We start from the raw sequence: 24,490 nt of genomic DNA on the forward strand, positions 1-24,490 counted from the left end.
AGTCGTGTGTGTGTGTGTGTGTATGTGTGTGTGTCTGTCTGTCTGTCTGTGCAGAAAACTATGTATGTTTTGATTCTAACACAAAGCAAATCATGTCCTTAAGCAGCCTTGCTATCCAGAAACAAAAGCTTTTCATCATGATTTGATTAAAGGTAAGCCACTTTCTTAATCCAGATCCACCCACAGAACAGCTGGACAGAGCCCGGCTTGGAAAATTATTGCCAAATGTTGTGGAATCTCCTAGCCGTGGTGCTTCTATAACGCAGTCAGAATTCCACGCTCGGGACTCCTGTGTGCTTATCACCAAAACCACCACTAATGAACACTCTCCCAAATTATGACCTCAGCCCCTGAGCTGACTCCTCACAAGTCTGCTTTGCGGTGCGTCCCGAGCACTCTTCTTGTCATCTGACTTGCCTGATCTCCTTTGATATACTGTACATGACACCTTTGCAAGCCCTGCTCTTTAATCAAAGGAATCAGACATGTGCCACCGTCAGAAGTCAGGGCGGGGAGAGCGCAGGGCAGATGTGTTCCTGCAGGTCAGACGGAATGAGTGGATCAGGAACATGTGCTCGGCAGAGTCTTTAACATCAACCCTGGGATCTAAGTTTATAATAAGCCCCCATGCTTGGACAGGACAGAGAGGTTGTAGCCACAGCTTCCAGCAGCAGCAGCAGCAGCAGCAGCAACAGCCACAAGAAAGCGCAAATCTGGAGACAATTTTTCCCAAATCCGCTTAGGAGGACGGCATTTTAATGTGCAGACGTCCTTGAACTACGGAGTCTTGATGATGTAGGCGGCTAAAGAGATAACACATTACATTTAAATACCAGAACTCTCCCCATCTCTCTCCGAACGCATACGTTTGGAGTTAAAGCCGTCTGGTGAATAAGAGTGTATACAAATTGCCGGTGTCTATTGACTTTTTTAAAAGCCACACTTTGCCAGCTGCCCGGCTGCAGTAGACAAGTAACAAGCCAGAGTTCGCTGCAAGAGGAGAGGGTCTTCAGAAGGATTGGCAGTGGTGGGCATTTTCTACAGAGCTGCGAAGAGAAAGAAGTGGGGCCCCCTCTCCGGGAAAGGCCTCCGTATCTGAGATGCTGTGTTGGACACAGGATGCTGCATGCAGCTTTGGAGAGGCCGTGACGGCCATCTGTCACCCCTTGGCCTGGCCCGCCAGGACCCCACTAGACCTGGCCCTCCCAAAGCCTCCCTTCCTGAGCAGATGACACCGGCCTCCTCCCAGCCAAATGCCCCTTGTGGGACTTTCCCTCCTTACCTGCAGATGACTCCTTCATTCTTCGTGTGCACGTGTAGGGCATAGACAAGCGCATTCTTCATTTTAGAGTAGACTTCAACCTTAGCTCCACCCCATTCTCTCCAGGGGCTTTGAGAAGGTTGATTACTTCTTTGAACCTGCTTGGCAACCTCCCTGTTAAGCTTTTGTGTTGTCCACTGTGCCAACTTGAGGTTCATCACAGTGAGTAAGATGCCATCTCTGCCCCCCCCACCCCGTGCAGTGTCCCCTCTCCCACCAGCAAGAAAAAGTCCCCATGTGCGCTGGAGCAACTGTGGTGGAGATGGAATTGTTTTGTGACTGGTGTGCTTTGTTCCTGGTCTGGATTGAGGGACTGTAAATGACAGATGAGTTGAAGAGGTTCGCAGAGGCAGAGGACAGAATGCTCAGAGCCAAGACTAAGGCAGACGGGATGTGCCAGGGCTGGGAAGACGTGATGGGGCATTTTGGTAAAACAGATGAGAAACCAACCTCTCAGTGTTGTGGGCAAGCGGGTTGCTTGGCATGCAACTCCTCTCTAAGCAGAACGGACTGGACCAATGTTTCCCACATGAAGTCATTTTTTGGATTATAAAATCATAGACTGAAGTGCAACGCTGATGTCCAAACATTGCTAAAACCATAACACCTGCCTGAAATGAAGCACCATCATCATCATCATCATCGCTGTTGTTGTAATCATATTTATTTATTTACTTACTTACCTTTTGCCAGTCCTGGGTACTGTCTGGGCCTGGGTACTGTCCCTGAGCTTTTCTCTCAAAGCTAGTGCTCTACCATTCAAGCTGCAGCTCCAGTTCTGGCTTTTTGTGGTTAATTGTAGCTAAGAGTCTTATGAATTGGACTTTCCTGCTTAGGCTGGCTTCAAACTGTGATCCTCAGATCTGTCTTCCGAGTAGCAGGGATTGCACGTAGGGACCACTGGTGCCTGGAAGTGGCGGTATTGTTCTTTTTAAAAATTTAATTCAGAATGGAGAGAGGAAGCAGAGAAGGATAGTATACTTTTTCTGCTACTTTTAACCCAGGATGTCTTGGAACCTCTGTCTCTGCCCCGTAGCTGCAGGAGAAGGAAGAATTTCCTGGTCAGAATCATTGGCCTCAACTGGACAGAGCTGGACACAGGACTCAATGCTCACTTGTTAACTTGGCCATATGTGAGGGCCACTGCTTTCATGCGGTGGCACTGCCGCTCGGGAATGGGGTGAGGTGGCCCCCACACCAAGCAGACGTCGCAGTCTTTCCCAGGAGACCTCGGTCGGTAGTGGGAAGTGCCTGCAGGAAGCTCTTCCATCACCCAGACCATTAGCGGTAGCGGACTTGATTCACACAAAGGTCTCTTAGAGGGAAAGTATGAATGGTAATGGGATCTCCGAAGGGAAGGATCAATGGGGCAGCGTCATTTGCAGATGCAGAAGAAATGGGTAGAATCCCTGGGAAGTGCCCTGCTCTGGGGACCCCGGATTCCCCATCCGGGGCTCTGGGGAAGCCTGAGTGGAGATCAGATATGCACTGTGGCCATTATACAAGGCATTCAATCTCCTCTCAGATCCCATCTTATGGCCAAGTTTCTCCCCCAAGTACATGTGCACACACTATAGGTGTTTATGCTGGACTGCTGTAGCCAGCCCCGGGTTCCTTAACTGAATTCCACTGGGCTGGAAGCTACCACTCTAACTCCTGGAGGTAATGTGAGCAGGGACTGGAACAGGGTTGACACCGGGAAGAGCTGACAATAAGAGTGGTTATCTCAACTGAAGACCATGCTTGGACAAAAACATGAGGCAGAAAACCTGAAGAATAACGGAAGTAGGAAAGACCTATAGGTATAGTTCAAGCAGTAAAGCACCTGCCTACCAAGCAGGAGGCCCTGAGTTCAAATCCCAGCACCACTGAACAAGAAACAAACCAACAAAGAGATCAATAACATAGTCGAGAAGTAGCTACAACTTATTAGGCCAGGACCCATTTACTACATCTCCCCCCCACCGCCCACCTCCTTTCTCCACAACAAGCTTTTAGGACAGGTGATACCATTTATCGCTTATAGATGAAGCAGTCAAATGATGAAGGGGGCCGAGAGAACACGGCTAACACATACCCAAGTCTTTCTGTGCGACGCCGATCCCCATTCACTGCCGTTTCACAGTCCTAAGGCCCCAGGGCCCCGTTATGCTGGGGAAAGCCCCACTGATGTCTCACTTACCTTCTTGGCAACTTCTCTTCCCCACAAATGGAGACGGAGGTCAGGGTGCTGCTCTGTCAGGCTCTGTCTCCATGGTGCCTTCATTGGCCCGTTGGAGATGGAACGCCATGGCTATCCAGGCTGGAGACAAGCTTGGGAACTCCTGGCTGCTGTCCAGGCCATTAGCGCCCAGCCTGGGCCTGCTCAGGGCTTTTAAGTGCATTAGTGCAACTTGGCATTGACTCGCCTGGCGGCTGTGCCGACCAATGGGTCAGGTCCACCTTCGTGTGTTCAGCCAGCGCCTGTGAGGCCCTGTCCTGGCCCTGGGGTGGCATGGAGGGGCTTGGAGGACTGGATTCACGGGTGGGGAAACTGAGCTCTGCCTCTACCAAGTGTCTTCAAGCACTGAAGGTTTCTAACTTGAAGCCATCTTCTTCTTTTTTACATGGCTGGACTGAAAGTTCTAATCCGCTGGTGTAGCGAGGCACCGTGTATGGCCAGGTTTAGAACAGGAAAGCGAAGCAGAGAGAGGACTGCACCACTGAGTGTGGGCCCCAAAGACCGTGGGGACTGGACGTCGTCACCTCAGAGCCCTAGGCCGGGGGTCTGCGGACACCCAGCTGTTGGTGTTGTCTGTAGGAGTGGTTGGCAGAGGTTGCCTTAAGATGGTGGCATGCCACCCCAGGGTCCCTGATTTAATTCAATCACGTTCCATGGAGGCCCCGTGTCACGTGCATTCACATTCTGAGGTCCTGGTCCCCAGGACTTCCAGATACAAAGTTGGAGGCAGGAGAAGCAGCTGAGTTCCCTACCAGGGCCTACTGGTAGAGTATAGTAAGTGGATTCTCTCCTGAGTTCAGACTGTGTCTCACCGTTTTTTTCTGGCACTCCAGAGGACCTGTGGCTGCTATAGGAATATTGTTTTTTCCTCTTGCATTTTTACTTGGTTATGGTTGATGTTGAGATTTTTAAGGGTAGAAGCCTGTTGCTTGTGATCTGTATTTCCCCGGTTTGCTTGCTTTATTCTTAAAAACCAGTTGCAAAACAATAATTATTTGGTAAGAGTTATGTGGTGCGGAGTTTGAATTCTCCTTTGTGCTTAGAGACAAAGAGCAACGAAGTGCTGGAGAAAGCTGGCGATGCCCCGGCATCTGAGAGTCAAGGGAGGGAAAGAAACGACCCAACAGCATCTCAGCGGGCTTCCCGCTTCTCTCTTTGAGAAGAAAAAAAAATTACATAGGCCTCAATTTCCCAGTGCCTGCTCGTGTCTGTCTTCTGCCCAGTGGCATGCAGGGAGTGTGGGGAGAGAGGGAGGGGAAAGGAGAAAGTGTGGTTACGAAGAAGTCCATCAGGGCTGCCAGGAATCCAGGCCTCTAATGCGGTGCTGTGGTGACGAGGCCGTGGTGCTGCTGCTGGAGACACGTGAGTTGCCCTCCCGAGTCCTGCTGGATTGTTAGATGTGCTGTTCTCTGAAGTAGGCACTGCTCGGGGAGACATATTGATCCTGACTTCAGCCATCCCCATTTCAGATGTGATCTCACATTTGAAAGATGAAAGGAGATGAGAATATCACTGTGTGAGACTACTTGGTCAGGAGACCGCATCCTTGGGAGAGTAACCCACTGCGCCCCGGCGGAGGCCCCCGGAGAGGCGCAGACCAGGCACACAAGTCAAGAAGCTTGCCTTCCTGAAGAGTGAAGTCCCCGAAGTTCTGTGGGGCCGCAGGGTGCCCGGCTGCCCGGGGTCCAGTCTGCAGCAGGACAAAACTAACAACTGGGTGCACATCTGTGATCTTAGCTTGAGGGAGGCTGAGACGGGAGGATGTGCGCCTGAGGCTAGCCCGCCCTGCCACTCGCCTTCATGTCTCTGGCAACACCACCACGTACGCCCCAGCTGCTGGCTGTGCTGAGCCACCAGGGCGGCTACCCGTGGGCTCGGTTGTATGGAATTCAGGGGGACAGGGTTAGGGGCTCAGGTCCTTTCACTTGCATGGGAGAAGGGAGGAGCCAATAAACCAATCCATTTTTCTGCACGGCCGCCGAGCTGGTCCCAGACTGTGGTCTTGTGGAATCCATCTCCTGAACCTCTCGAAGAACACACATATGCTGTCCATTAGCAGCAGACAGCTATCTAATCCCCTCTCCACCCGAGCACACACACGTGCACACCTGCGCTTCGCTCCCAAGGAGGCCAGCAAATTCCTTTGCAAAGTGTCATTTATTCTCAATGAAGCACTGTATGAACAGACTTTAAAAGCCACATGCTGGTCCATGGCTTACAGTCAGATGTGCAGTTTCTTCCTTGGCTTCTCTAAACCTCAACTTCTGCTTCCCATTTCCACGGCTCAGAGGACAGGCTTTTAACTCACAGCTCCCTCGTTTTCTTGGTAAAACATTGATGTTTCTACACTGCTTGCTTGCTCTATGGTTTTCAACTGTAAAGTTTGCTTCCTGGAATCAAATTCCTGTCCCACTCTGTTGACTGCAGTTCTCCTTAGCAAACTCAGGTCACACGTTTTTTTTCTCTGTGAGATTAATATTCTGTACTTCCATTGTGACGCTCATGAATGTGTGTTATGATTTTACTTACCTCCTTTATTATTTCCATTTTAATTTCCTTATTTGTACTTAGGGTTGTGGTCATTGGTTATCATGGATGCACGCCAGAACATTCTACAAGAATCAGACGCTCCTCTTTCACAAAGTTACCAGTATCCTGGACTTCCACGGCTGTGGGTGGCGTAGGGACGGCCCTCTGCACGCTGAGGCCAAGAGTGGAGTGCCCTGAGTGGTGAGCCCTGGTGGCCTCTCTTGAGAAGCAGCCTTCTGTCTCCGCAAAGAGAGTGCTGAGCCAGGAGCCCAGAGACCCCCTGCTCCTTGCGCAGGTCTTAAAGTATGAGTCCTGCTTTCAGCCATGTACTACATAACCCCCCAGACTCTCTCCTTCCTTTGCAGGTCCCTACACCTCCCCTCCTGAGACTTCTCAGCCCTGGACAGGGCCTCAGTTTCTTTTCTGCGGCTTTCTGTCCCCTGCAGGCAGGCAGATTCTTCTTTGCCAGCCTGTGTAAGTCAACATTATTCAGTCAATTAGTTTTCATTTTTTTCTGAATTCAGTTGGCATCTCTATCCTGTCCTCTCTCCCCTCTCCCTCCCTGGTGGCTTGGGGAAGATGCAGAGGTAGGTCTGTGTTGGCCTTGTTTGGTGAAAGCCTCCTCGATGGAGAGCTGTTAGGAGAAGCGTGGTAGGAGCTCTGCTCACCTTGTCCCCATGTCTGTGGGAGGTGACCTCTACTCTTGCTGCAGGAGTTTGGGCGCCCTGGTCTGTGGATAGATGTGTCTTGTCTTCTCAGTAGCTTCCCTGAGAAGCAGTGGGACCAGAAAGTTCCCCCTGGGTCTTTTTCTCCCTCCTGCTCCCATTCCTCATGCCCTTGTCTTCTCCCTGATGTAGCAGCTCTGGGCCCTGGTGTTGGTGGAAGGGAAAGCATCCACTGTCTTACCCAGGCTCCTGGGGAGACAGGACAGGGAGCCTCCTACTGGCAGGACAGGGAAAGCCCGTTCTTGTCATGTGGTCTCCAGGGGAGTTATCTGAAACCTATCACATTCCTTGCGCTTTCTGTTACCCTGAGGAGTGTCTGCTTTCTCCTAAGGCGTGGGTTATATATACCACAAGCCCTTTTCAATTAGTGATGTCTCGGAGTTCTAGGAGGAGAGGGAAAACAATCACAAGGAATTTCTGTTTTGTTCTAGTCCAGGCGGTTAATGCTGGTAACCTGTTTTCCACACACTGGACCTGGATGGTGACCCTTGATGATTTTCCTTCTTTAAAACCAAGGGCAAACGAGCCCAATAACATCTGTTCTTTCTAACCTTTGGGCCAGGCCTCATTGACTTGGCTGAAACTTGCTTCATACTGAGTTTTATAAAAGGAATCTAGAAATAAGACACTTCAAAGAGGCCAATCTGATGCCCTGGGAATGTGTTAAATGTGCACTGGATGTCTGAAGGTAAAGTTGAGCGAGCAACTGCATAATGGGAACAGAAGGACATCTGAAGTTATTTCTGAGCCAGTGGACGGGGTGCGGAGGACGCCAGGGCCCCCCCAGGGCAGCAGACTGAACGTTTACCCTCTCACCACCATCACCATCTTGGCCTGAGGGAACTAGGCACCTCCAGATTCTTCCAGAAGACTGGGGCCCAGACTGGCAGCGCCTGGCACCTCTCTGGCAGCTCTGCCCAGATGGCCCGGACTGGATACTGCGGATGCACAGCTGGAGGTCTCTGTGTAACGCTAGGAAGGCCCTAAGTAGTCAGAAACATCAAGTGCGCCGTCCAGTCAGTTCTCCGTACGTCTAAATGCCTAGCTTACTGCTGAAACTCGAAGGTCCCGTGTGTGGGAAACAGGACTGTCTATAAGACGAATGCAGTCCTGGAAGAGAATCCTAGTGACATCCCCGGGGGAGGGGAGAGGGTTGAGATCTTCAGGTCCTGGGAAATGTGTTGGTGAGGGCCTGGCCCACTGTGATGGGGCTTGTGCCAAATGGAGGCCTTTAGCTGCAGAGAGAAGGCAGCGGGATGTGGCTCCTTATCTCCCAATGGGGGGGCACAGTCGGAAGAAACGTGGGTTTCTGGGTTGGGTTCAAGATTAGATGAGGGGTGGAGGAAGCCAAGGCCACATGGACTTAATCTTCTCTGCAGAACTCAGGTGACGTCAGCTGATAGGTGTCACTAGGGGAGGGCAGCGTGGAATGGAAAGCAGGAGAGGAAAGCTGGCTTTTGAAGTTTTTAGTCCCTTGGATATAATGCACACGGGTGGCCAGGATTAGGTAATTGGTGATTTGTTTTGCATTTGTACAGAAGTGAGGATCCACGGAGCAGGGAGTCTGGCGCATTTGTGCATTGTCTTTGAGAGATCATCTGACTTAATTCCCCCTCTAAAAACTGCTGCTATGTAACGTCCAACTATTTCAAAGTTAGGGACCATAAGTCATCTCTTTTTGCATACTGAAAAACATACCTCTATTAAGAGCACAGCCCCTGGCACATGCCTGTGATAGCAGTTATTTGTGAAGAAGAAATCAGGAGAACTGTAGTTCAAGTCCCCGCCCAGTTAAAAATTCTTGAGATCTCATTCCAACCAGTAAGTCAGCCATAGTAGTATGCGCTAAATGGAAGGAAGAGGCAGGCAGATCTCAGTCTGAGGCTAGCTCTAGGCAGAAAATACAAGATCCCATCTGAAAAAAAAGAAAGAAAGAAAGAAAGAAAAAGGGCTGGGAGCATGGTTTAAGTGCATCAGAGCCTTGAGTTCCTGCATCCAGTCTGAGAAATGGCATGAAGTTCCAGGACCTCACAGTGGCCCCTTTCAGTCTACCCCTGCCCTCTGATAACTCAAGTCCTGGTTGCTAACAGCTTACATCAGTTTTGTCTAAAACGAAATGAACTTTAAAGTCGGCCTGTGCCTGCTGGAACGTACCCACGGCGAAGACCTGTGGTGATTCATTAGAGTTTGCAGGGTGGCTGAGCCCCTGACTGGTGCAGGTAGGGCTCTGTGTTCCTGCAGAGGTGGGCAGGGGTCTACTTTCCAGAGCCTGAACCAAGTGGGGGGGGTTGGAAAGTGGATGGCACACCCCCTTTCCCCCCACAGCTGCCTCGGTCTCATTCCTCAGCCTGGCTGGGCCAAGGGAGGGCCAGAGTCAGGAAAGCGATGGGATGGTCAGATGGACCTGTACATGCTTACTAAGCCACCCGCCCTCCCAGCCCAGAGTCTTTGTGAGACATGCTAAGAGTGTGCCACGCTTGGTGGAATAAGAGTCACATCAGAGTACAAGGCCTTCAAGCTCCCGAATGTGTACTGGGCGATACCAAATGGCCTCTCCAACATCTCTCGAATGACCCCAGTCCTGACTCTCTCCTGCAGAGCTGCAGGGCCCGCCTGGCCACCTCACTGGGGATGTCTCTCCCCTCTGAGCCGTCACCCTGTCCCCAACTTGGGCACACACGGCACAGAGCACAGGCTGCAGCAGGTCCCACAGACACTGCCAAGACTTTTCCATCGGGTTTGCGGGACCTGCTGTGCTCTGGGTCCACAGGCTATCGGCTCCCTGTGACACAGGCAGAGGTACATTCTGCTTTGGGGCAAAATCTGGCCTACAGCCTGCAGTAACCGTGATACCTGGAAGCTTGTGAGAAATACAGAATCTCAGTCCCCGGGACCCACTGCAGAACTGAGAACAGACACACGTTCTAGACAGGGAGTCCCCCATGGTGGCGCTGCTTTAGGGGACAGAAATCACTCATCCATCTGACATGGTGGGTCCCTTGCTGCCCTCTACAGGCCAAATCATAGCAGCAGCAGACCGAGGGACATTCAAATCATTTGAGGGATATTCATTTCTTTTTCTTATGCAATTAAAGGGGGGAGATTCCAGAAACGCCAGAGGCTAAGTGCATAGCTGCTGCATTAGCAGAATGCAGCAAATGCATCAACACAGGCTGCCACAAATTCTTCTTCCACGGGGCCTGAGAAGAGAAAGAGAAAGTCGATCTGGGGGCTTATTTTTTTGGCTCATAGGAAAATGGACAGTGAAAACACATTTAGTCACTTAACAAGTGTTCTTGTTTTAGAGTAGAGCTTTAGTACATTTTGTTTCTAGGTCCGGAGAAATGGGGGTCTTCCCTGCATTCTATGGCATCTGACACCTGTTCCCAGAGAGCTCAGCAGGTGGTGTGTGGGTGAGGATGATAGGCTGCTTTGGCAGAGGGCTCCGGGGCCAGCGCCTCCCTAGCTAAGGGGCGTCCGCAGACCAGATGAGTCCCAGACCGTGTTTGAGGGTGATGGTGGACATGAGTCCTGCGACAGTGACAGCGTCTCCCTGGACAGCCACAGTCCAGGTGAGGAGCCGGGACTTCCACTCCGGCCAGACTCCTGTCCCCCAGGACAGCTGCTTGCATGCCCAGCCAGACGTGCCCCCCAGATCCCCTGCTTCCTGTTCACCTCCTGTGGCACAGGAGGGCTAGTTCCCACACAGCCAGTGCCCTCCCAGGGGACCCGTGGAAGTCAGGGCTGGCACTACCACTGTGGGTCACTCGAGGGACGGCTCTGTTCCTTTGGGCTTCACCACCATGGTGGGGTTGAATCTGAGGTACGTATACTGAAGCCCCAGGTAAAGGGCTGTGGCAGGAAGTGGGCAGGGGGGATGCCACTGGGAAGCTGTAACCTTACCATTGTGTCAGGGTCAGGTTGATGTGGACCTTACCAGTGTGTCAGGGTCAGGTTGATGTAACCTCACCACTGTGTCAGGTCAGGTTGATGTAACCTTACCACTGTGTCAGGGTCAGGTTGATGTAACCTTACCACTGTGTCAGGTCAAGTTGATGTAACCTCACCACTGTGTCAGGGTGAGGCTGATGTAACCTTACCAGTGTGTCAGGTCAGGTGGATGTAACCTCACCACTGTGTCAGGTCAGGTTGATATAACCTTACCACTGTGTCAGGTCAGATTGATGTAACCTTACCATTGTGTCAGGGTTAGGTTGATGTAACCTCACCACTGTGTCAGGTCAGGTTGATATAACCTTACTTCTGTGTCAGGGTCAGGTTGATGTGGTCCTTACCACTGTGTCAGGGTCAGGGTGAGGTTGATGTAACCTTACCACTGTGTCAGGGTGAGGTTGATGTAACCTTACCACTGTGTCAGGGTGAGGTTGATGTAACCTTACCACTGTGTCAGGGTGAGGTTGATGTAACCTTATCTCTCTGTCAGGTCAGGTTGATGTAACCTCACCACTGTGTCAGGGTGAGGTTGATGTAACCTTAGCACTGTGTCAGGGTCAGGTTGATGTAACCTCACCACTGTGTCAGGTCAGGTTGATGTAACCTTACCACTGTGTCAGGGTCAGGTTGATGTAACCTTACCTCTGTGTCAGGTCAGGTTGATGTAACCTTACCACTGTGTCAGGGTCAGGTTGATGTAACCTTACCACTGTGTCAGGTCAGGTTGATGTAACCTCACCACTGTGTCAGGTCAGGTTGATGTGGACCTTACCACTGTGTCAGGGTCAGGTGGATGTAACCTCACCACTGTGTCAGGTCAGGTTGATGTAACCTCACCACAGTGTCAGGGTCAGGTGGATGTAACCTCACCACTGTGTCAGGTCAGGTTGATGTAACCTTACCACTGTGTCAGGTCAGGTTGATGTAACCTTACCACTGTGTCAGGTCAGATTTATGTAACCTCACCACTGTGTCAGGTCAGGTTGATGTAACCTCACCACTGTGTCAGGTCAGGTTGATGTAACCTCACCACTGTGTCAGGTCAGGTTGATGTAACCTCACCACTGTGTCAGGGTCAGGTTGATGTAACCTCACCACTGTGTCAGGGTCAGGTTGATGTAACCTCACCACTGTGTCAGGGTCAGGTTGATGTAACCTCACCACTGTGTCAGGGTCAGGTTGATGTAACCTCACCACTGTGTCAGGGTCAGGTTGATGTAACCTCACCACTGTGTAAGGGTCAGGTTGATGTAACCTCACCACTGTGTCAGGGTCAGGTGGATGTAACCTCACCACAGTGTCAGGGTCAGGTGGATGTAACCTCACCACTGTGTCAGGTCAGGTTGATGTAACCTCACCACTGTGTCAGGGTCAGGTTGATGTAACCTCACCACTGTGTCAGGGTCAGGTTGATGTAACCTCACCACTGTGTCAGGGTCAGGTTGATGTAACCTCACCACTGTGTCAGGGTCAGGTTGATGTAACCTCACCACTGTGTCAGGGTCAGGTTGATGTAACCTCACCACTGTGTCAGGTCAGGTTGATGTGGACCTTACCACTGTGTCAGGGTCAGGTGGATGTAACCTCACCACTGTGTCAGGTCAGGTGGATGTAACCTCACCACAGTGTCAGGGTCAGGTGGATGTAACCTCACCACTGTGTCAGGTCAGGTTGATGTAACCTTACCACTGTGTCAGGTCAGATTGATGTAACCTTACCACTGTGTCAGGTCAGGTTGATGTAACCTCACCACTGTGTCAGGTCAGATTGATGTAACCTTACCACTGTGTCAGGTCAGGTTGATGTTACCTTACCACTGTATCAGGGTCAGGTTGATGTTACCTTACCACTGTATCAGGGTCAAGTTGATGTAACCTTACCACTGTGTCAGGGTGAGGCTGATGTAACCTTACCACTGTGTCAGGTCAGATTGATGTAACCTTACCACTGTGTCAGGTCAGGTTGATGTTACCTTACCACTGTATCAGGGTCAGGTTGATGTAACCTTACCTCTGTGTCAGGGTAAGGTTGATGTGGTTCTTACCACTGTGTCAGGGTGAGGTTGATGTAACCTTACCACTGTGTCAGGGTCAGGTTGATGTGGACCTTACCATTGTGTCAGGTCAGGTTGATGTAACCTTACCATTGTGTCAGGTCAGGTTGATGTAACCTCACCACTGTGTCAGGTCAGGTTGATGTAACCTCACCACTGTGTCAGGGTGAGGTTGATGTAACCTTACCACTGTGTCAGGTCAGGCTGATGTAACCTTACCACTGTGTCAGGTCAGGTTGATGTAACCTCACCACTGTGTCAGGTCAGGTTGATATAACCTTACTTCTGTGTCAGGGTCAGGTTGATGTGGTCCTTACCACTGTGTCATGGTCAGGGTGAGGTTGATGTAACCTTACCTCTGTGTCAGGTCAGGTTAATGTAACCTTACCACTGTGTCAGGGTGAGGTTGATGTAACCTTACCACTGTGTCAGGTGAGGTTGATGTAACCTTATCTCTGTGTCAGGATGAGGTTGATGTAACCTTACTACTTTGTCAGGTCAGGTTGATGTAACCTTACCCACTGTGTCAGGGTCAGGTTGATGTAACCTTACCACTGTGTCAGGTCAGGTTGATGTAACCTTACCACTGTGTCAGGGTCAGATTGATGTAACCTTACCACTGTGTCAGGTCAGGTTGATGTAACCTTACCACTGTGTCAGGGTCAGGGTGAGGTTGATGTAACCTTACCACAGTGTCAGGTCAGGTTGATTGTTTCTTCCCACTGTGTCAGGGTGAGGTTGATGTGTAACCTTCAGATCAGGTTGATTGTTTCTTACCACTGTGTCAGGGTCAGGGTGAGGTTGATGTAACCTCACCACTGTGTCAGGGTCAGGTTGATGTAACCTTACCACTGTGTCAGGGTGAGGTTGATGTAACCTTACCACTGTGTCAGGGTGAGGTTGATGTAACCTTATCACGGTGTCAGGTCAGGTTGATGTAACCTTACAACTGTGTCAGGGTGAGGTTGATGTAACCTTACCACTGTGTCAGGGTGAGGTTGATGTAACCTTACCACTGTGTCAGGGTGAGGTTGATGTAACCTTATCACGGTGTCAGGTCAGGTTGATGTAACCTTACAACTGTGTCAGGGTGAGGTTGATGTAATCTTATCATGGTGTCAGGTCAGGTTGATTGTTTCTTCCCACCATGTCAGGGTGAGATTGATGTGTAACCTTCAGGGTCAGGTTGATTGTTTCTTACCATGGTGTCAGGTCAGGTTGATATAACCTTCAGGGTCAGGTTGATTGTTTCTTACCATGGTGTCAGGTCAGGTTGATATAACCTTCCGGTCAGGTTGATTGTTTCTTACCACCGCGTCAGGGTGAGGTTGATGTGTAACCTTCAGGTCAGGTTGATGTAACCTTACCACTGTGTCAGGTCAGGTTGATTGTTTCTTCCCAGGGTGTCAGGTCAGGTTGATTGTTTCTTCCCAGGGTGTCAGGTCAGGTTGATGTGTAACCTTCAGGTCAGGTTGATGGTTTCTTCCTGGTAATCATGTCCCCGCAGTGTGGGCCATGCCGGGTCCTCTGGATCCTTGCAGCAGAGCCGCGCGTGTCCGCAGCTCTTCTTCCCATCTGCACGCCGCGGGATCCAGGGGGGCCGACGTGGGGGGAAAGCTGGTGTGCGCCCTTCAGAATCCTCCTCCAGCCCGGGACAGGCTGCTCCACGCGGGTGCCGCGTCCGCTGCCTCCCGCGCCCGCCTCCCGCGCCTGGGCATGGGGTCCGCGGTTCCCCGGCCTCCCCGCGGGGCTGGCTTGGAACCGCCATCCTCCTGGCTGGCTCCCCTGCGGCGTAGATCACCTGGGGAGGGGAGGGGGAGGAGGAAAGGGAGGACGGGGGGAGGGGGAGAGGGAACAGCGCCCTCGGACCCGCCCGCCCCCCCCTCCCCGGCCCGCGCGCGCCCGCCCCCCCCTCCCCGGCCCGCGCGCGCCCGCCCGCGCTCGGGTCTCCACGCAACAATGGAGCGCGAGCGGGCCCGCCCTCTCATTTGCATACCGCCGAGGCTCGGCCAATGGGCGCGCGGCGGCCTCGGCGCCCGCTCCGTCTGCGCGCGCAGGTGCGCGGTGACAGCGGCCGCGGCCGGGCCGGGCCGGGAGGCCGCCGAGCCCTCGCGCGGGACCGGCCGGGCGCCCGCTGCCCAGCGCCGCGCGCCCGCGGGGCCCGGCCGAGCCCGGGACCAGCCCGCCCGGGCCCGAGCAGCCCGCGGGGACGGGCGCCGTCGAGATGTCGGTGGCGGGGCTGAAGAAGCAGTTCCACAAAGCCAGCCAGGTAGGGCGCGGGCGGCCGCTCCGCTCGGGCCTCACCTGCGGGAGGCGCGGCCGCCTCTGCCCGTCCCCGCCCGGCCGGTGGCGGGCGCCCGCGGGGGCGCGCGCGGAGGCCTCGGCCCGGGTCCCCCGCCCGCCCGCCCGGCCGCCGCGGCCGCCGCGGCCCCGGGGATGCGGAGCTTGGCGCCGGGCCCGGCCGGCCGCGCTCCGCTCCCGCGCGCCGCGGAGCGGGTCCGGGCGGCTCCCCGCCTCCCCGCGGAGCGGCGGCGGGTCGGTTGAGGGCGGGGGCGCCTGCGCGCGAGCCTGCGCCCCGCGCGGGCCGGCCAGGGCGGTGCGGGCTCGGGCCGCGGGCGGCGGCAGCCGGGGCGGAGCGCACGCGCTGACCCGGCCTGCCCAGCCCCGCCGCCCCCTCCGCGGAGCCCACGCGGAGCGCCCGCGGCCGGGGGTCTGCAGGCCGCCGCCCCGCGCCGCCCGGGGAGGTTTCCAGCCTGCCTGGGGATTGGTGAGGGCCGAAGCGGGCCGCGCAAAGGCCTGCGCCGCACCCGGGGCCGGGACAGCGCGGCCGTGGAGCTCGGGGCGATAGGGCGGGCGGCCCGGGGCCCGCGCTGGCCGGCCCGAGGGCGGCTGGCCGGCCCTCCCGGGGGTGGCACGGGGAATTCCACGCGTGGTGCATGGCTGGGCTGCACCCCGTCGGACCAGCCAGGTAAAGGTGAAGCCGGCAGAAGCCCCGAGTGTCTATTGTGTCTATTTTTCTTTTTTTTCCTTTTGCACAAGCTGAGATCCAGGTGGGACTTCATTTGAAAGGAAGACCTCATGTGTTCTCCTGGCAAGATGCAGTGGTGTACGTGCCCAGTCGATACGTGTTTCATTTGTGCTACAAGTCTTTCTAAGAAGTCTCACCATGCAACAGATTGGTGGGGGATTTTTTGTAGAGAGCTACTACAGCAATAAGAATAATAAAGGAACACCAGATGTTCTCAAACACCTGAGCAGTGGGCTTTAGTTCAGAGGTGGCTTTCCTGGGGCTAGAGGGGGAGGATTTAGAACCAGTGTTCCTGCTCTACACGTGATTATGGCGATGTCTGCACAGCTCGGACTACTCCAAAAACTAAGTTGGGCACTTTTGCGGGAGAATTCTACAGTATATGAATTATACTTAAGTAAACCACACACCTGTGTGCACATGTGTCACTGTGTGTACGTGTGTCGTGTGCACGTGTGCATGAGTGTATCTGCATGTATATATGTGCATATGTATGTGTGTGCATGTGGCGTGTGTGTGTGTGTGTGTGTGTGTGTGTGTGTGTCTGTGTCTGTGCACTTGTCTGTCCTGAGTAACTTAGCATTTCAGAGAAGGGCAAGGTGATTCATGGATCTTTGATGTATATGGGAATCAGGATTATGGCAAAACTGAGGTCATTTTCCAGAATGACTTTCTCATTAGAGAGGAAGGTAAAAAAATGCTTTGTGGAATCCATAACTTTTTTCTTAGATGCATTGGAAAATATGTTAGGTAAAGCACTCTTGCGCCTTTCACACAGATAAATTAATCCAGAAATCTATGTAGTCCTGAACACTTAATTTTTTGAAAGTCAAAATGTTAGGACAAACGATCAAACCAAATGGGTCTGAATTTGAAAAATATATATTAGAAGGTACAATATAATTCAGACAGTTCTTAATATTGGTAACTTTTTATTCCAAAAGGTAAATGTAACAGGCTAGACTTGGAATTTGGTTTTAAAAATGCATTAGAACCAGGTGCTTGTGGCTTATGCCTGTGATCCTAGCTGCTCAGAAGGTGGAGATCTGGGGACTATGGTTCAAAGCCAGCCTGGGCAGGAAAGTCTGTGGGCCAGAAATAAGGTGGCTAGGCTAGGCTGCAATAGAGAAGTTTCATAGTATGAAAATAAAGCTCCATACCTGGTCTGGAAGAGTGAGGATTTGAGTTCTTAAAAGTCAAACCCTCCCTTGTTTTGTTTCCTTTGCTTTTCTGTGGTGGATGGATGCTCAGGTTTGTCTGGAAGAAGCGGGAGTGGAAATGGGCACACATAGGAGAATAAATGAGTTTCTCTTCGCTTGTCTTTTCTTTTTGGCCCCTGCCTAGACCTTGGTAAGCCAAGTTCATGAAGAGTGCCTTTTGTTCCGTTCCAAGTGGAGTGCTCTGAGGTAGAACTTCCAGACCAAACCTTGGTGCTAGGGGGCAGAGCTTGGGGCTGTGGAGACCCCACAGCTCTGGTGTCTGGAGAAGGGGTTGCCTGGCTGCTGCCCCTGGCTGTGGGGACAGATGGTGTTTCAGGGCTCTGAAGGTTGTGCGAGGCTGTGGAGCAGGGAGTTTTACTACGGGTGGGATGTGGAGTGTAGAGTGAGAGGTCTCGAGACCCGTTTGCCAGACCGTGTGGCCCTGGAGAGTAACTGAGCTTCCCGCAGGGTTTGGTTTCCTCATCCGCGAATCACACTGCTGTTCATCACATAAAGAAAAATCTGAACGTTTGTATCTTGTCTGTCTTTGTACAGCCCTGTACCCTTGTGCCACTGCCTCCATTAAGCATGTCTGATGTTCCCTTGGCATGCACGTCTTGCTGTTTCCTACTCTGTCAGTGCCTTGTTCAAGAAGCCCATGCCATATGTTTCCTGAAACTTGGCATAGTTGAGCCTCTGACCAGCCGCCTTCTGTCGTGAAGAGCCATGTGGTCTATGAGTTTTATGTATGGAGTTGTAGCTATCGCATTGTGTTCTGATGTCTCCTGCTGGGAGAGACTATTGTGTTAAAATTGGTTTTGTAGATTTTGTGCAGTCCTGGGGCTTGACCTCAGGACCTCACATTCCCACTAGGTTTTTTGCTCAACTCTAGTACTCTAGATGAGTATAGGGAGCTATAGCTCCCTGTGTGGCTTTTTGGTGGTTAGTTGGAGTTAAGGATCTCACGGTGTATTCTGGCTGGGGAGACGTCAAGCCTCCATCCTCAGATCTTCCTTCTGAGTAGCTGGGATTACAGGCATGGGCTGTCAGTACCCAGATTTGAAGTGTTGCCCTGAACATCTTTTCCTTCCTTTCTGGCTCCCTTCTTCCTTTCCTTCCTCTTCCTCTTCCGCTCCCTCCTTTTTTTAAATTCCTATTGGCTCCTTATTTTTGTCATTGAAAATTTCACCAGAAAAATGTTTGAGTAAATCTCTTTATTAATTTTTCTAACATGTAAGCTATACCACACTGAAGTTTTTCTATTGATTATTGTTGTTTCAGTGGAGTTACATATGGGTTAGAAGTTTGTTCTTTATTCATCTGCTGACATAATTGCCTTAAAACCTTTGGGACCAACATGCAATCATCAGAAAAATCTTACCCTCGGTGCACTGATGTTTCTGTTTTAGGCCATTTGAAGTATTCCTTCTTTTCTTCTGATTAATGACAGTTTTAGCATAAGAAAGTCTTAAATTTTACTTTCTTATGGCCCGATGGCAGATTTAGCTTTCACCTGTTATGAAAACAACAAACATGCAGAAAGCAGTGAAAACTCTGTGTACATCTTTAATCTGACCTGGATTAGTGCACTGCTGTTCTCTTTGATTCACCTTTGGTTTTCTTGGTGGTTTTTTTTTTCTCCAAAGGTTTCATATCATTTCATCACCAAATACTTCAATATTCCCAGCTAAAACCCAGGAGCTGTTTCATGCACGGCTGAATTACACTTGTCACACCCAGCAAGGACTTTACGTCCTCCAGGCTCTCAGCAGGACAGCAGAGTGACTGCTCTGGTGAAATGGTGTAGACGGGATCGAGAGGGCCTGAGTGTGTCTGCTCTGGGATTCATTGAACCTGGATAGATTCACATTTCCCAAGTTCAGTCAGAAATAGGCGTGGTGACACTCCAGCCTCCAGTGGGACAGTGGGGCACCCCTTTCCCAGGTAGTCCGTTCTTTTGGCGTTTCACACTCATCTTCGCACACATCTCCCAGGATGGAGCTGCTGTCTTACCCCAGCACCTCCAGAAAGACAGGCCTACCACCCCGGAGGGCAGCGAGAAGAGGTCCTTAGAGAGTCTGCCACTTTTGTTCCACCTCCGTGATGATCTGGAAATGTTTTCAGTTGAAGGATTGAGCTCTTGGGTGAATATCATTCACTCTGCTATTGCCGGATGTCGTTTCAGGTTTTCTTTCTTTCTCCCTCCTCCTCCCTAACTGATACCCTTGGCAAACCTCACCTGGAAGACCTGGCCCATGTATTTGGTTCCTCCGCGTTGGGCCACACCCTCGGGCACAGGCCCAGCGCTCAGCTGGCATGAAGATGTTAATGTATGTGCTCGGCACCAGTGCTGTGCTGAGGGGAAACAGAGGCCGCCACAGAAGGCTTATGGGTTCTTTCTTTCTTGATTGGAGACACAGAGTGCCATTTGTTACTTGGTACACGTCATCCGAGGGCCTCGTCAGAACGCACAGTGTAGTGTGCGAGGCCCTGCCCGGCGCTGACTGTCTCATGCACAGAGAGCAGAAGGAATCTTTGCTCCATTCACGTAGGAATAGAAGGCTTTGTTCACGAGAGAGAAAAGGGCCTCTGATTGTTCACAATCTATGAATTTTAAATTAAGTGGATAGCCTTCTATATTGTATCTTTTAGGGAAAGCAAAATTAGGTTTTCTTGTATGAGTTCAGAATCTCCTGCCTTGACCGGTTGGCATTAAGTGACTTTAGCTTTCAAGTTTGGCTCTTATTTTGCTAAAGTCATCATGTTTGCAGCAGCACACATAATGAAAAATTTTATAATTTGATCAAAAACATCTTAAATGAGTGTTTTCTTGTTCCACGTGGGATTTGAAGCAACTGGTAAGGAGTAGAAATGAAAGGGCCGTGTGTCATGACCAAGGAGGAGGACGTGTCTGGGAAAGGTCAAGACTCGTGGGTAGGAGTGTCTGCCACGTGAGCGCAGGTGTGAAGAGATCCATGGAGTTAGGTTGCTGGCCACCACGTTGGGTGTTGAACTTCCTGGCAGCTAAAGTGAAAAGAGGGACACAATCGGTCTGTTCTTTGTCTCTACAGAGGACTACTTAAAATGTGAGCCCCACAAGCAGTGCTATCCCGAAACGAAAGCCAGATACCCCAAAAGAAAAGTGTCCAGTCACAGAATCAGATGAGGTAACGAGGTGAAGGGCCCCAGTGTCTGTGCCAGGGCCTGCCCGAGCTGGCCTGCCCGAGCGAAGGCTCCCGTGAACCCTTAGGTAGAAGCCCTTAGGTGCAGAGGAGTTCGCCTTTAGCGTCACCCTTGCTTCTGAAGCAATCTGGATCCTGCATGGAGACGAGCAGGAGCAGGGGATCGCAGGGGAATGGCGGGCACCAAGTAGGAAGTGCCCTGTGGCTCTTGTCCTGCAGTGAGCTACAGTTTGCTTTAGGATGCCAGGACTGGGCCCCAGATCTGCTCTCCACAGCCGCCCTGTCCGGGCAGGCATGGTGCTGGACCTGTGTCTCCTTGGAGAGTACTGGGGTAGTACTGTGTGAAAAATGACATGTTGCTGTCTCTTTTGAATTTTACTGTCTGCCTTAGAAAAGTTGCCCTATGGACAACCCATTCTTCCGTTTTCCAAACTTCTTTAAAAGTAAAAGGAAACAGATTGTTTATAGATAAATGGAAATCTATGCCTGTAGTTTGTTCTTAACATTGTCTGTCTTGTAGAGACAGAGGAAGGGGATGGGGAGTAGAAAGAAGAGAGGAGAGGTAGAGATAAAGATGGGAGATAGGTAGATGGATAGATAGAAAATAAAAATAAATGAGGTAAAGCTTAGGGGATCTGGTAAAAATGTATTAGATAGGTAGATGGATAGATAGAAAATAAAAATAAATGAAGTAAAGCTTAGGGGATCTGGTAAGAAGGTATTAGAAGATTCCAGAAGGAATAGCCTGGCTAACGATAGAAAACTGTCTTCTGACTTACGATCTTCAGGACTGTGAGGAAACGGAACCATGTGGATTGAAGCCACTGGGTTTTCTAGAAACCATGTCAGCAGCCCTCCTGGAAACACCCGGGGATGTCTACCTGTGCTCACAAGCCGGGAGACCTGGCGGGGGAGACCTGGCGGGATCGGCCGCTTCCCTCGCCCTGAGGCCTTCTGCATTCCATTGTTACTTAAATACGTATACACTGACAAGGACGTGGTAACTTATGCATGTAGTGCTAAGACAACCACAGAGTCCAACTTTATTTCAAATTAAAGGTAAATAAACCACAAACCCAATAAAATTCAAATGAATACCATCAAGTTAATGTCTCACAAAATCTGAATTGGTGTTCTAGATGTCATTCCACACACTTGGAAAGTTCTAAAACATTAGCTTTGTTTCCACTGAACTGTGTTTTCTACACAATTGATGTTCTATTGAAAGAAAAAGATAACGGAATTAATTATACCTCAGTTTATAGTTCTTGTTAAGAGTGAATTCATGTTAGGTGATTTTGTGGTTTCTTTTTAAATTGTGTGCCTTAGGGTTTAGATCTAAGGTGAAGTTTATCTTGCTTATTTACTGTGGTGCTGGGGTTTGAGCTCAGGGCCTTGTGCTCACGGGACAGCGGCTCCATCACGTGAGCCACACCCACCGCCCTTCAGCTTGGGTTATTTTTCATATTTATCTCCACCAGTCAGGTTCCTGCTCACCTGCAGGCTTTCTGAGGGCAGAGCCCACAGCTCTTCCCTTCCTGCAGGCCTGGGAGGTGGTGTGGATGCAGGAGAATGCTGTAGGTCCTGATGGTCTCCTGGTCCCCGTGGTTTTTCAGTCCTGATGCCCTGGCCCTCCAAATAATTTTTCTGCACTCACCTGAGTGCTGGCCCCTTAGTACATTTACAGTAACTTATGTCGACTGTTGTTCAAAACCTTTTCTCCAATGAATTTGTGCATTGTGAACGCTGCATTGACTCTTTGGGCCCTCCCTCATCCCTGTGCTAGACCCGTGTGTCTTTTAGCACCATTGTACATAGAGTCTGAGCCAGAGGGAGATGAATGTCTCCTGTGCCATTGTATATGGTTCCTCCCCCTAACAATTTTCTTCAAGGATGTAGTTTAAAAAAAAAAAGTCCAGTAAGTTAAATCTGAGGTTTTGTTTTAATAATTCAGGACAAGAACTATGATAAGAGGGGCTGAGAGTTTGGCCTAGTGGTGGGGTGCTTGCCTGGCACGCATGAGGATCCGGGTTCAATTCCTCGGTACCACATATATATAGAAAAAGCCGGAAGTGGTGCTGTGACTCAAGTGGCGGAACGCAAGCCTTGAGAAAGCCCAGGGACAGTGCTCAGGCCCTGAGTACAAGCCCCAGAACTGGCAAAAAAAAAGAAAAAAAAGAACTATGATAAGTTGCCATATATGTAATCGTGTGTGTGTGTGTGTGTGTGTGTGTGTGTGTGTGTGTGTGTGTTTACTTTGCAGCTGTTCAGTGAGAAAATCAGTGGAGTGGAAGGAACGAAGCTGGATGATGAATTTCTGGACATGGAGAGGGTAGGGATTTTTTTTCATTAGTTATTCTGGTAGAAGTTCTGTTTCTCGTGATAGGAGGTGTCTGCTAGGGATGGTACTTAGAGAGGAGAGATGGGATGCTTAAAAACGGGTGTGGATGATGCATACAAAAGGGATCCATGATGGAGCCCCAATCAGACTCCCCCTCCTGCCTCCCCCCCCCCCCCCCAGTCCAGGGGCTGAGGAAGGAAGTGAAGCCGCTGGCGCCCTCTGGTGGTGGTCGGAAGTCGGTGTACACCGGAGACGAGCATCCACGCTGCATGGCGTTGGTGTCTCAAACTCTCCTGCACTGGCTGCCCGAACTGTGCTCCTTTTCATCCCAGCCCCTTGTATAGTTAGGGTGACAGGGCGGACTCGCTAATGGTGGGGAAGGGGTCTCGCTAACTTTTCTGCCTGGCCTGGCCTCCAGCTTCACTTCTTCCGATCTCAGCCTCCCAAGTAGCTAAGATGACAGATGCGCCACCAGGGCCTGGCTGGAACCTTTAATACTAGCGTTCTCCAGTGTCACAGGCGGCGGATGTCCTGTTACCCCAAGCAGACGTGATTCTGCCTCCTCCCAAGATATTGCGAAGATTCCTTTGTCCTCTAGATTTGTTTATTGGAGTTAGAGGTATCAAATCAATGAAAAATGCTTTCCTATTTGTTGTTCTGCAAACCCACTGAGCTGGCCGTTTACTGACATTTCTGTGTTTTTGTCTTGTTTTAAGAAAATTGATGTCACCAATAAAGCTGTTGCAGAAATTCTTTCCAAAGCCACTGAGTACCTGCAGCCGAACCCAGGTATGGCCGGAGAGCCCTGCATTCTGTTGCCTGCTCGCTGTCACTGGCCCTGACCTCCCTGGCTGCTTGGCAATGGGCCGACATGCTCTAGAAACACCCCCTCGCCCCAATCAGAGTTCACGTCATAAAACCTGAACCGCCAGTGACATCAAGAAGTACAGTGACTCCTGGGTGACGGGAACTAGAGTGGGCAAAGGTCACGTTCCGTGGGGCAGCTTTGTGACCAGGGCTCATGTCCCGTGGTGCAGAGTTACTCTTAGCAGCAGCAGGGCTGGCATCTTCCCTGAGGCGCTTGAGGAGCTCCATTCCCTCTAAGACTCTGAAACGCCACCCCCTACCCCACCATTCTTCCACCCCGTGCATTAATCTGAGGATGTTTTCCTGTTGTGGCCACAATGCCCAAGAACCAGTTCACAGTGAACCAGTTCAGAGTCTTAGGCTCATTTCAGACTCTTTACAAGATCACTGGGTTGAGAAGCACCGGTCTAGAAGGCTTTTTTTTTTTTTTGCCAGTCCTGGGCTTGAGCTCAGGGCCTGAGCACCGTCCTTGAGCGTTCTCAAGGCTAGAGCTCTACCACTTGAGCCTCAGCACCACTTCCAGCTGTTTTTCTATGTATGTGGTACCGAGGAATCGAACCCGGGTCTTGGTGCATGCTAGGCGAGCACTCTACCACTAGGCCACACTCCCAGCCCCTCTGGAAGGAATTTTGCAAATAACCATCTTGGGTTCCTCAGTGTAGTGCGTGTCCCCTCTAGCTGGCGGAGTGGAATGGGACCCTTGGCTAGGGGTGCAGTTCTTTGGTGTCCCTCTCGGTCCTGTGTTCATTTCTTTGTAGGCTACACCTGCTCCCCATCCTCAGCTGACCCCAGGCACCCTTCCCTGGCACCCTGTGCCTCGCCAGGGCTTCGTCCAGCCCATGTCCTCTCCTCTCCCGGCCCCCTCACGTCAAGGGTTCTGGCAGCCCGGTCGTGAGCTCCTCAGGGACAGACACGGGCTCAAGTCACAAGGCTCAGTAAACAGAGGACAGAGAGGACCAGGGGCAGTGACTGCCGGGCCTTCCCCGGACGGGTGGGCCTGGCTGGGTCTCCCTGGCTCTGCCTTAGGAACATGGCCTTGTGCTCCACCTCTGACTCACTCGTGGGGGTGT

General features: G+C 51.4%; 1 protein-coding gene across 7 annotated transcripts in view; it reads left to right on the forward strand.

The window, feature by feature from the left end:
- The window catches only part of Sh3gl3 (SH3 domain containing GRB2 like 3, endophilin A3), a 41,936-nt gene that overhangs the window by 3,549 nt on the left and 13,897 nt on the right, over window positions 1–24,490 (forward strand). For 2 of the 7 annotated variants that reach the window (XM_090321670.1, XM_090321669.1), the window contains exons 1-3: window positions 14,913–15,072; window positions 22,476–22,544; window positions 23,270–23,342. In XM_090321670.1, coding sequence (XP_090177796.1) covers window positions 15,028–15,072; window positions 22,476–22,544; window positions 23,270–23,342 — 187 coding nt within the window. In that variant the 5' untranslated portion in view covers window positions 14,913–15,027. Of the gene's footprint in view, window positions 1–14,912; window positions 15,073–21,249; window positions 21,272–22,475; window positions 22,545–23,074; window positions 23,173–23,269; window positions 23,343–24,490 lie in introns of those variants that run through there. The other 5 variants (XM_090321667.1, XM_090321668.1, XM_090321674.1 and 2 more) reach the window with 5 other exon arrangements.

This window comes from Megascapheus bottae, chromosome 30 (assembly GCF_031878675.1).
Source record: "Megascapheus bottae isolate mThoBot1 chromosome 30, mThoBot2.hap1, whole genome shotgun sequence".
Taxonomy (NCBI): domain Eukaryota; kingdom Metazoa; phylum Chordata; class Mammalia; order Rodentia; family Geomyidae; genus Megascapheus; species Megascapheus bottae.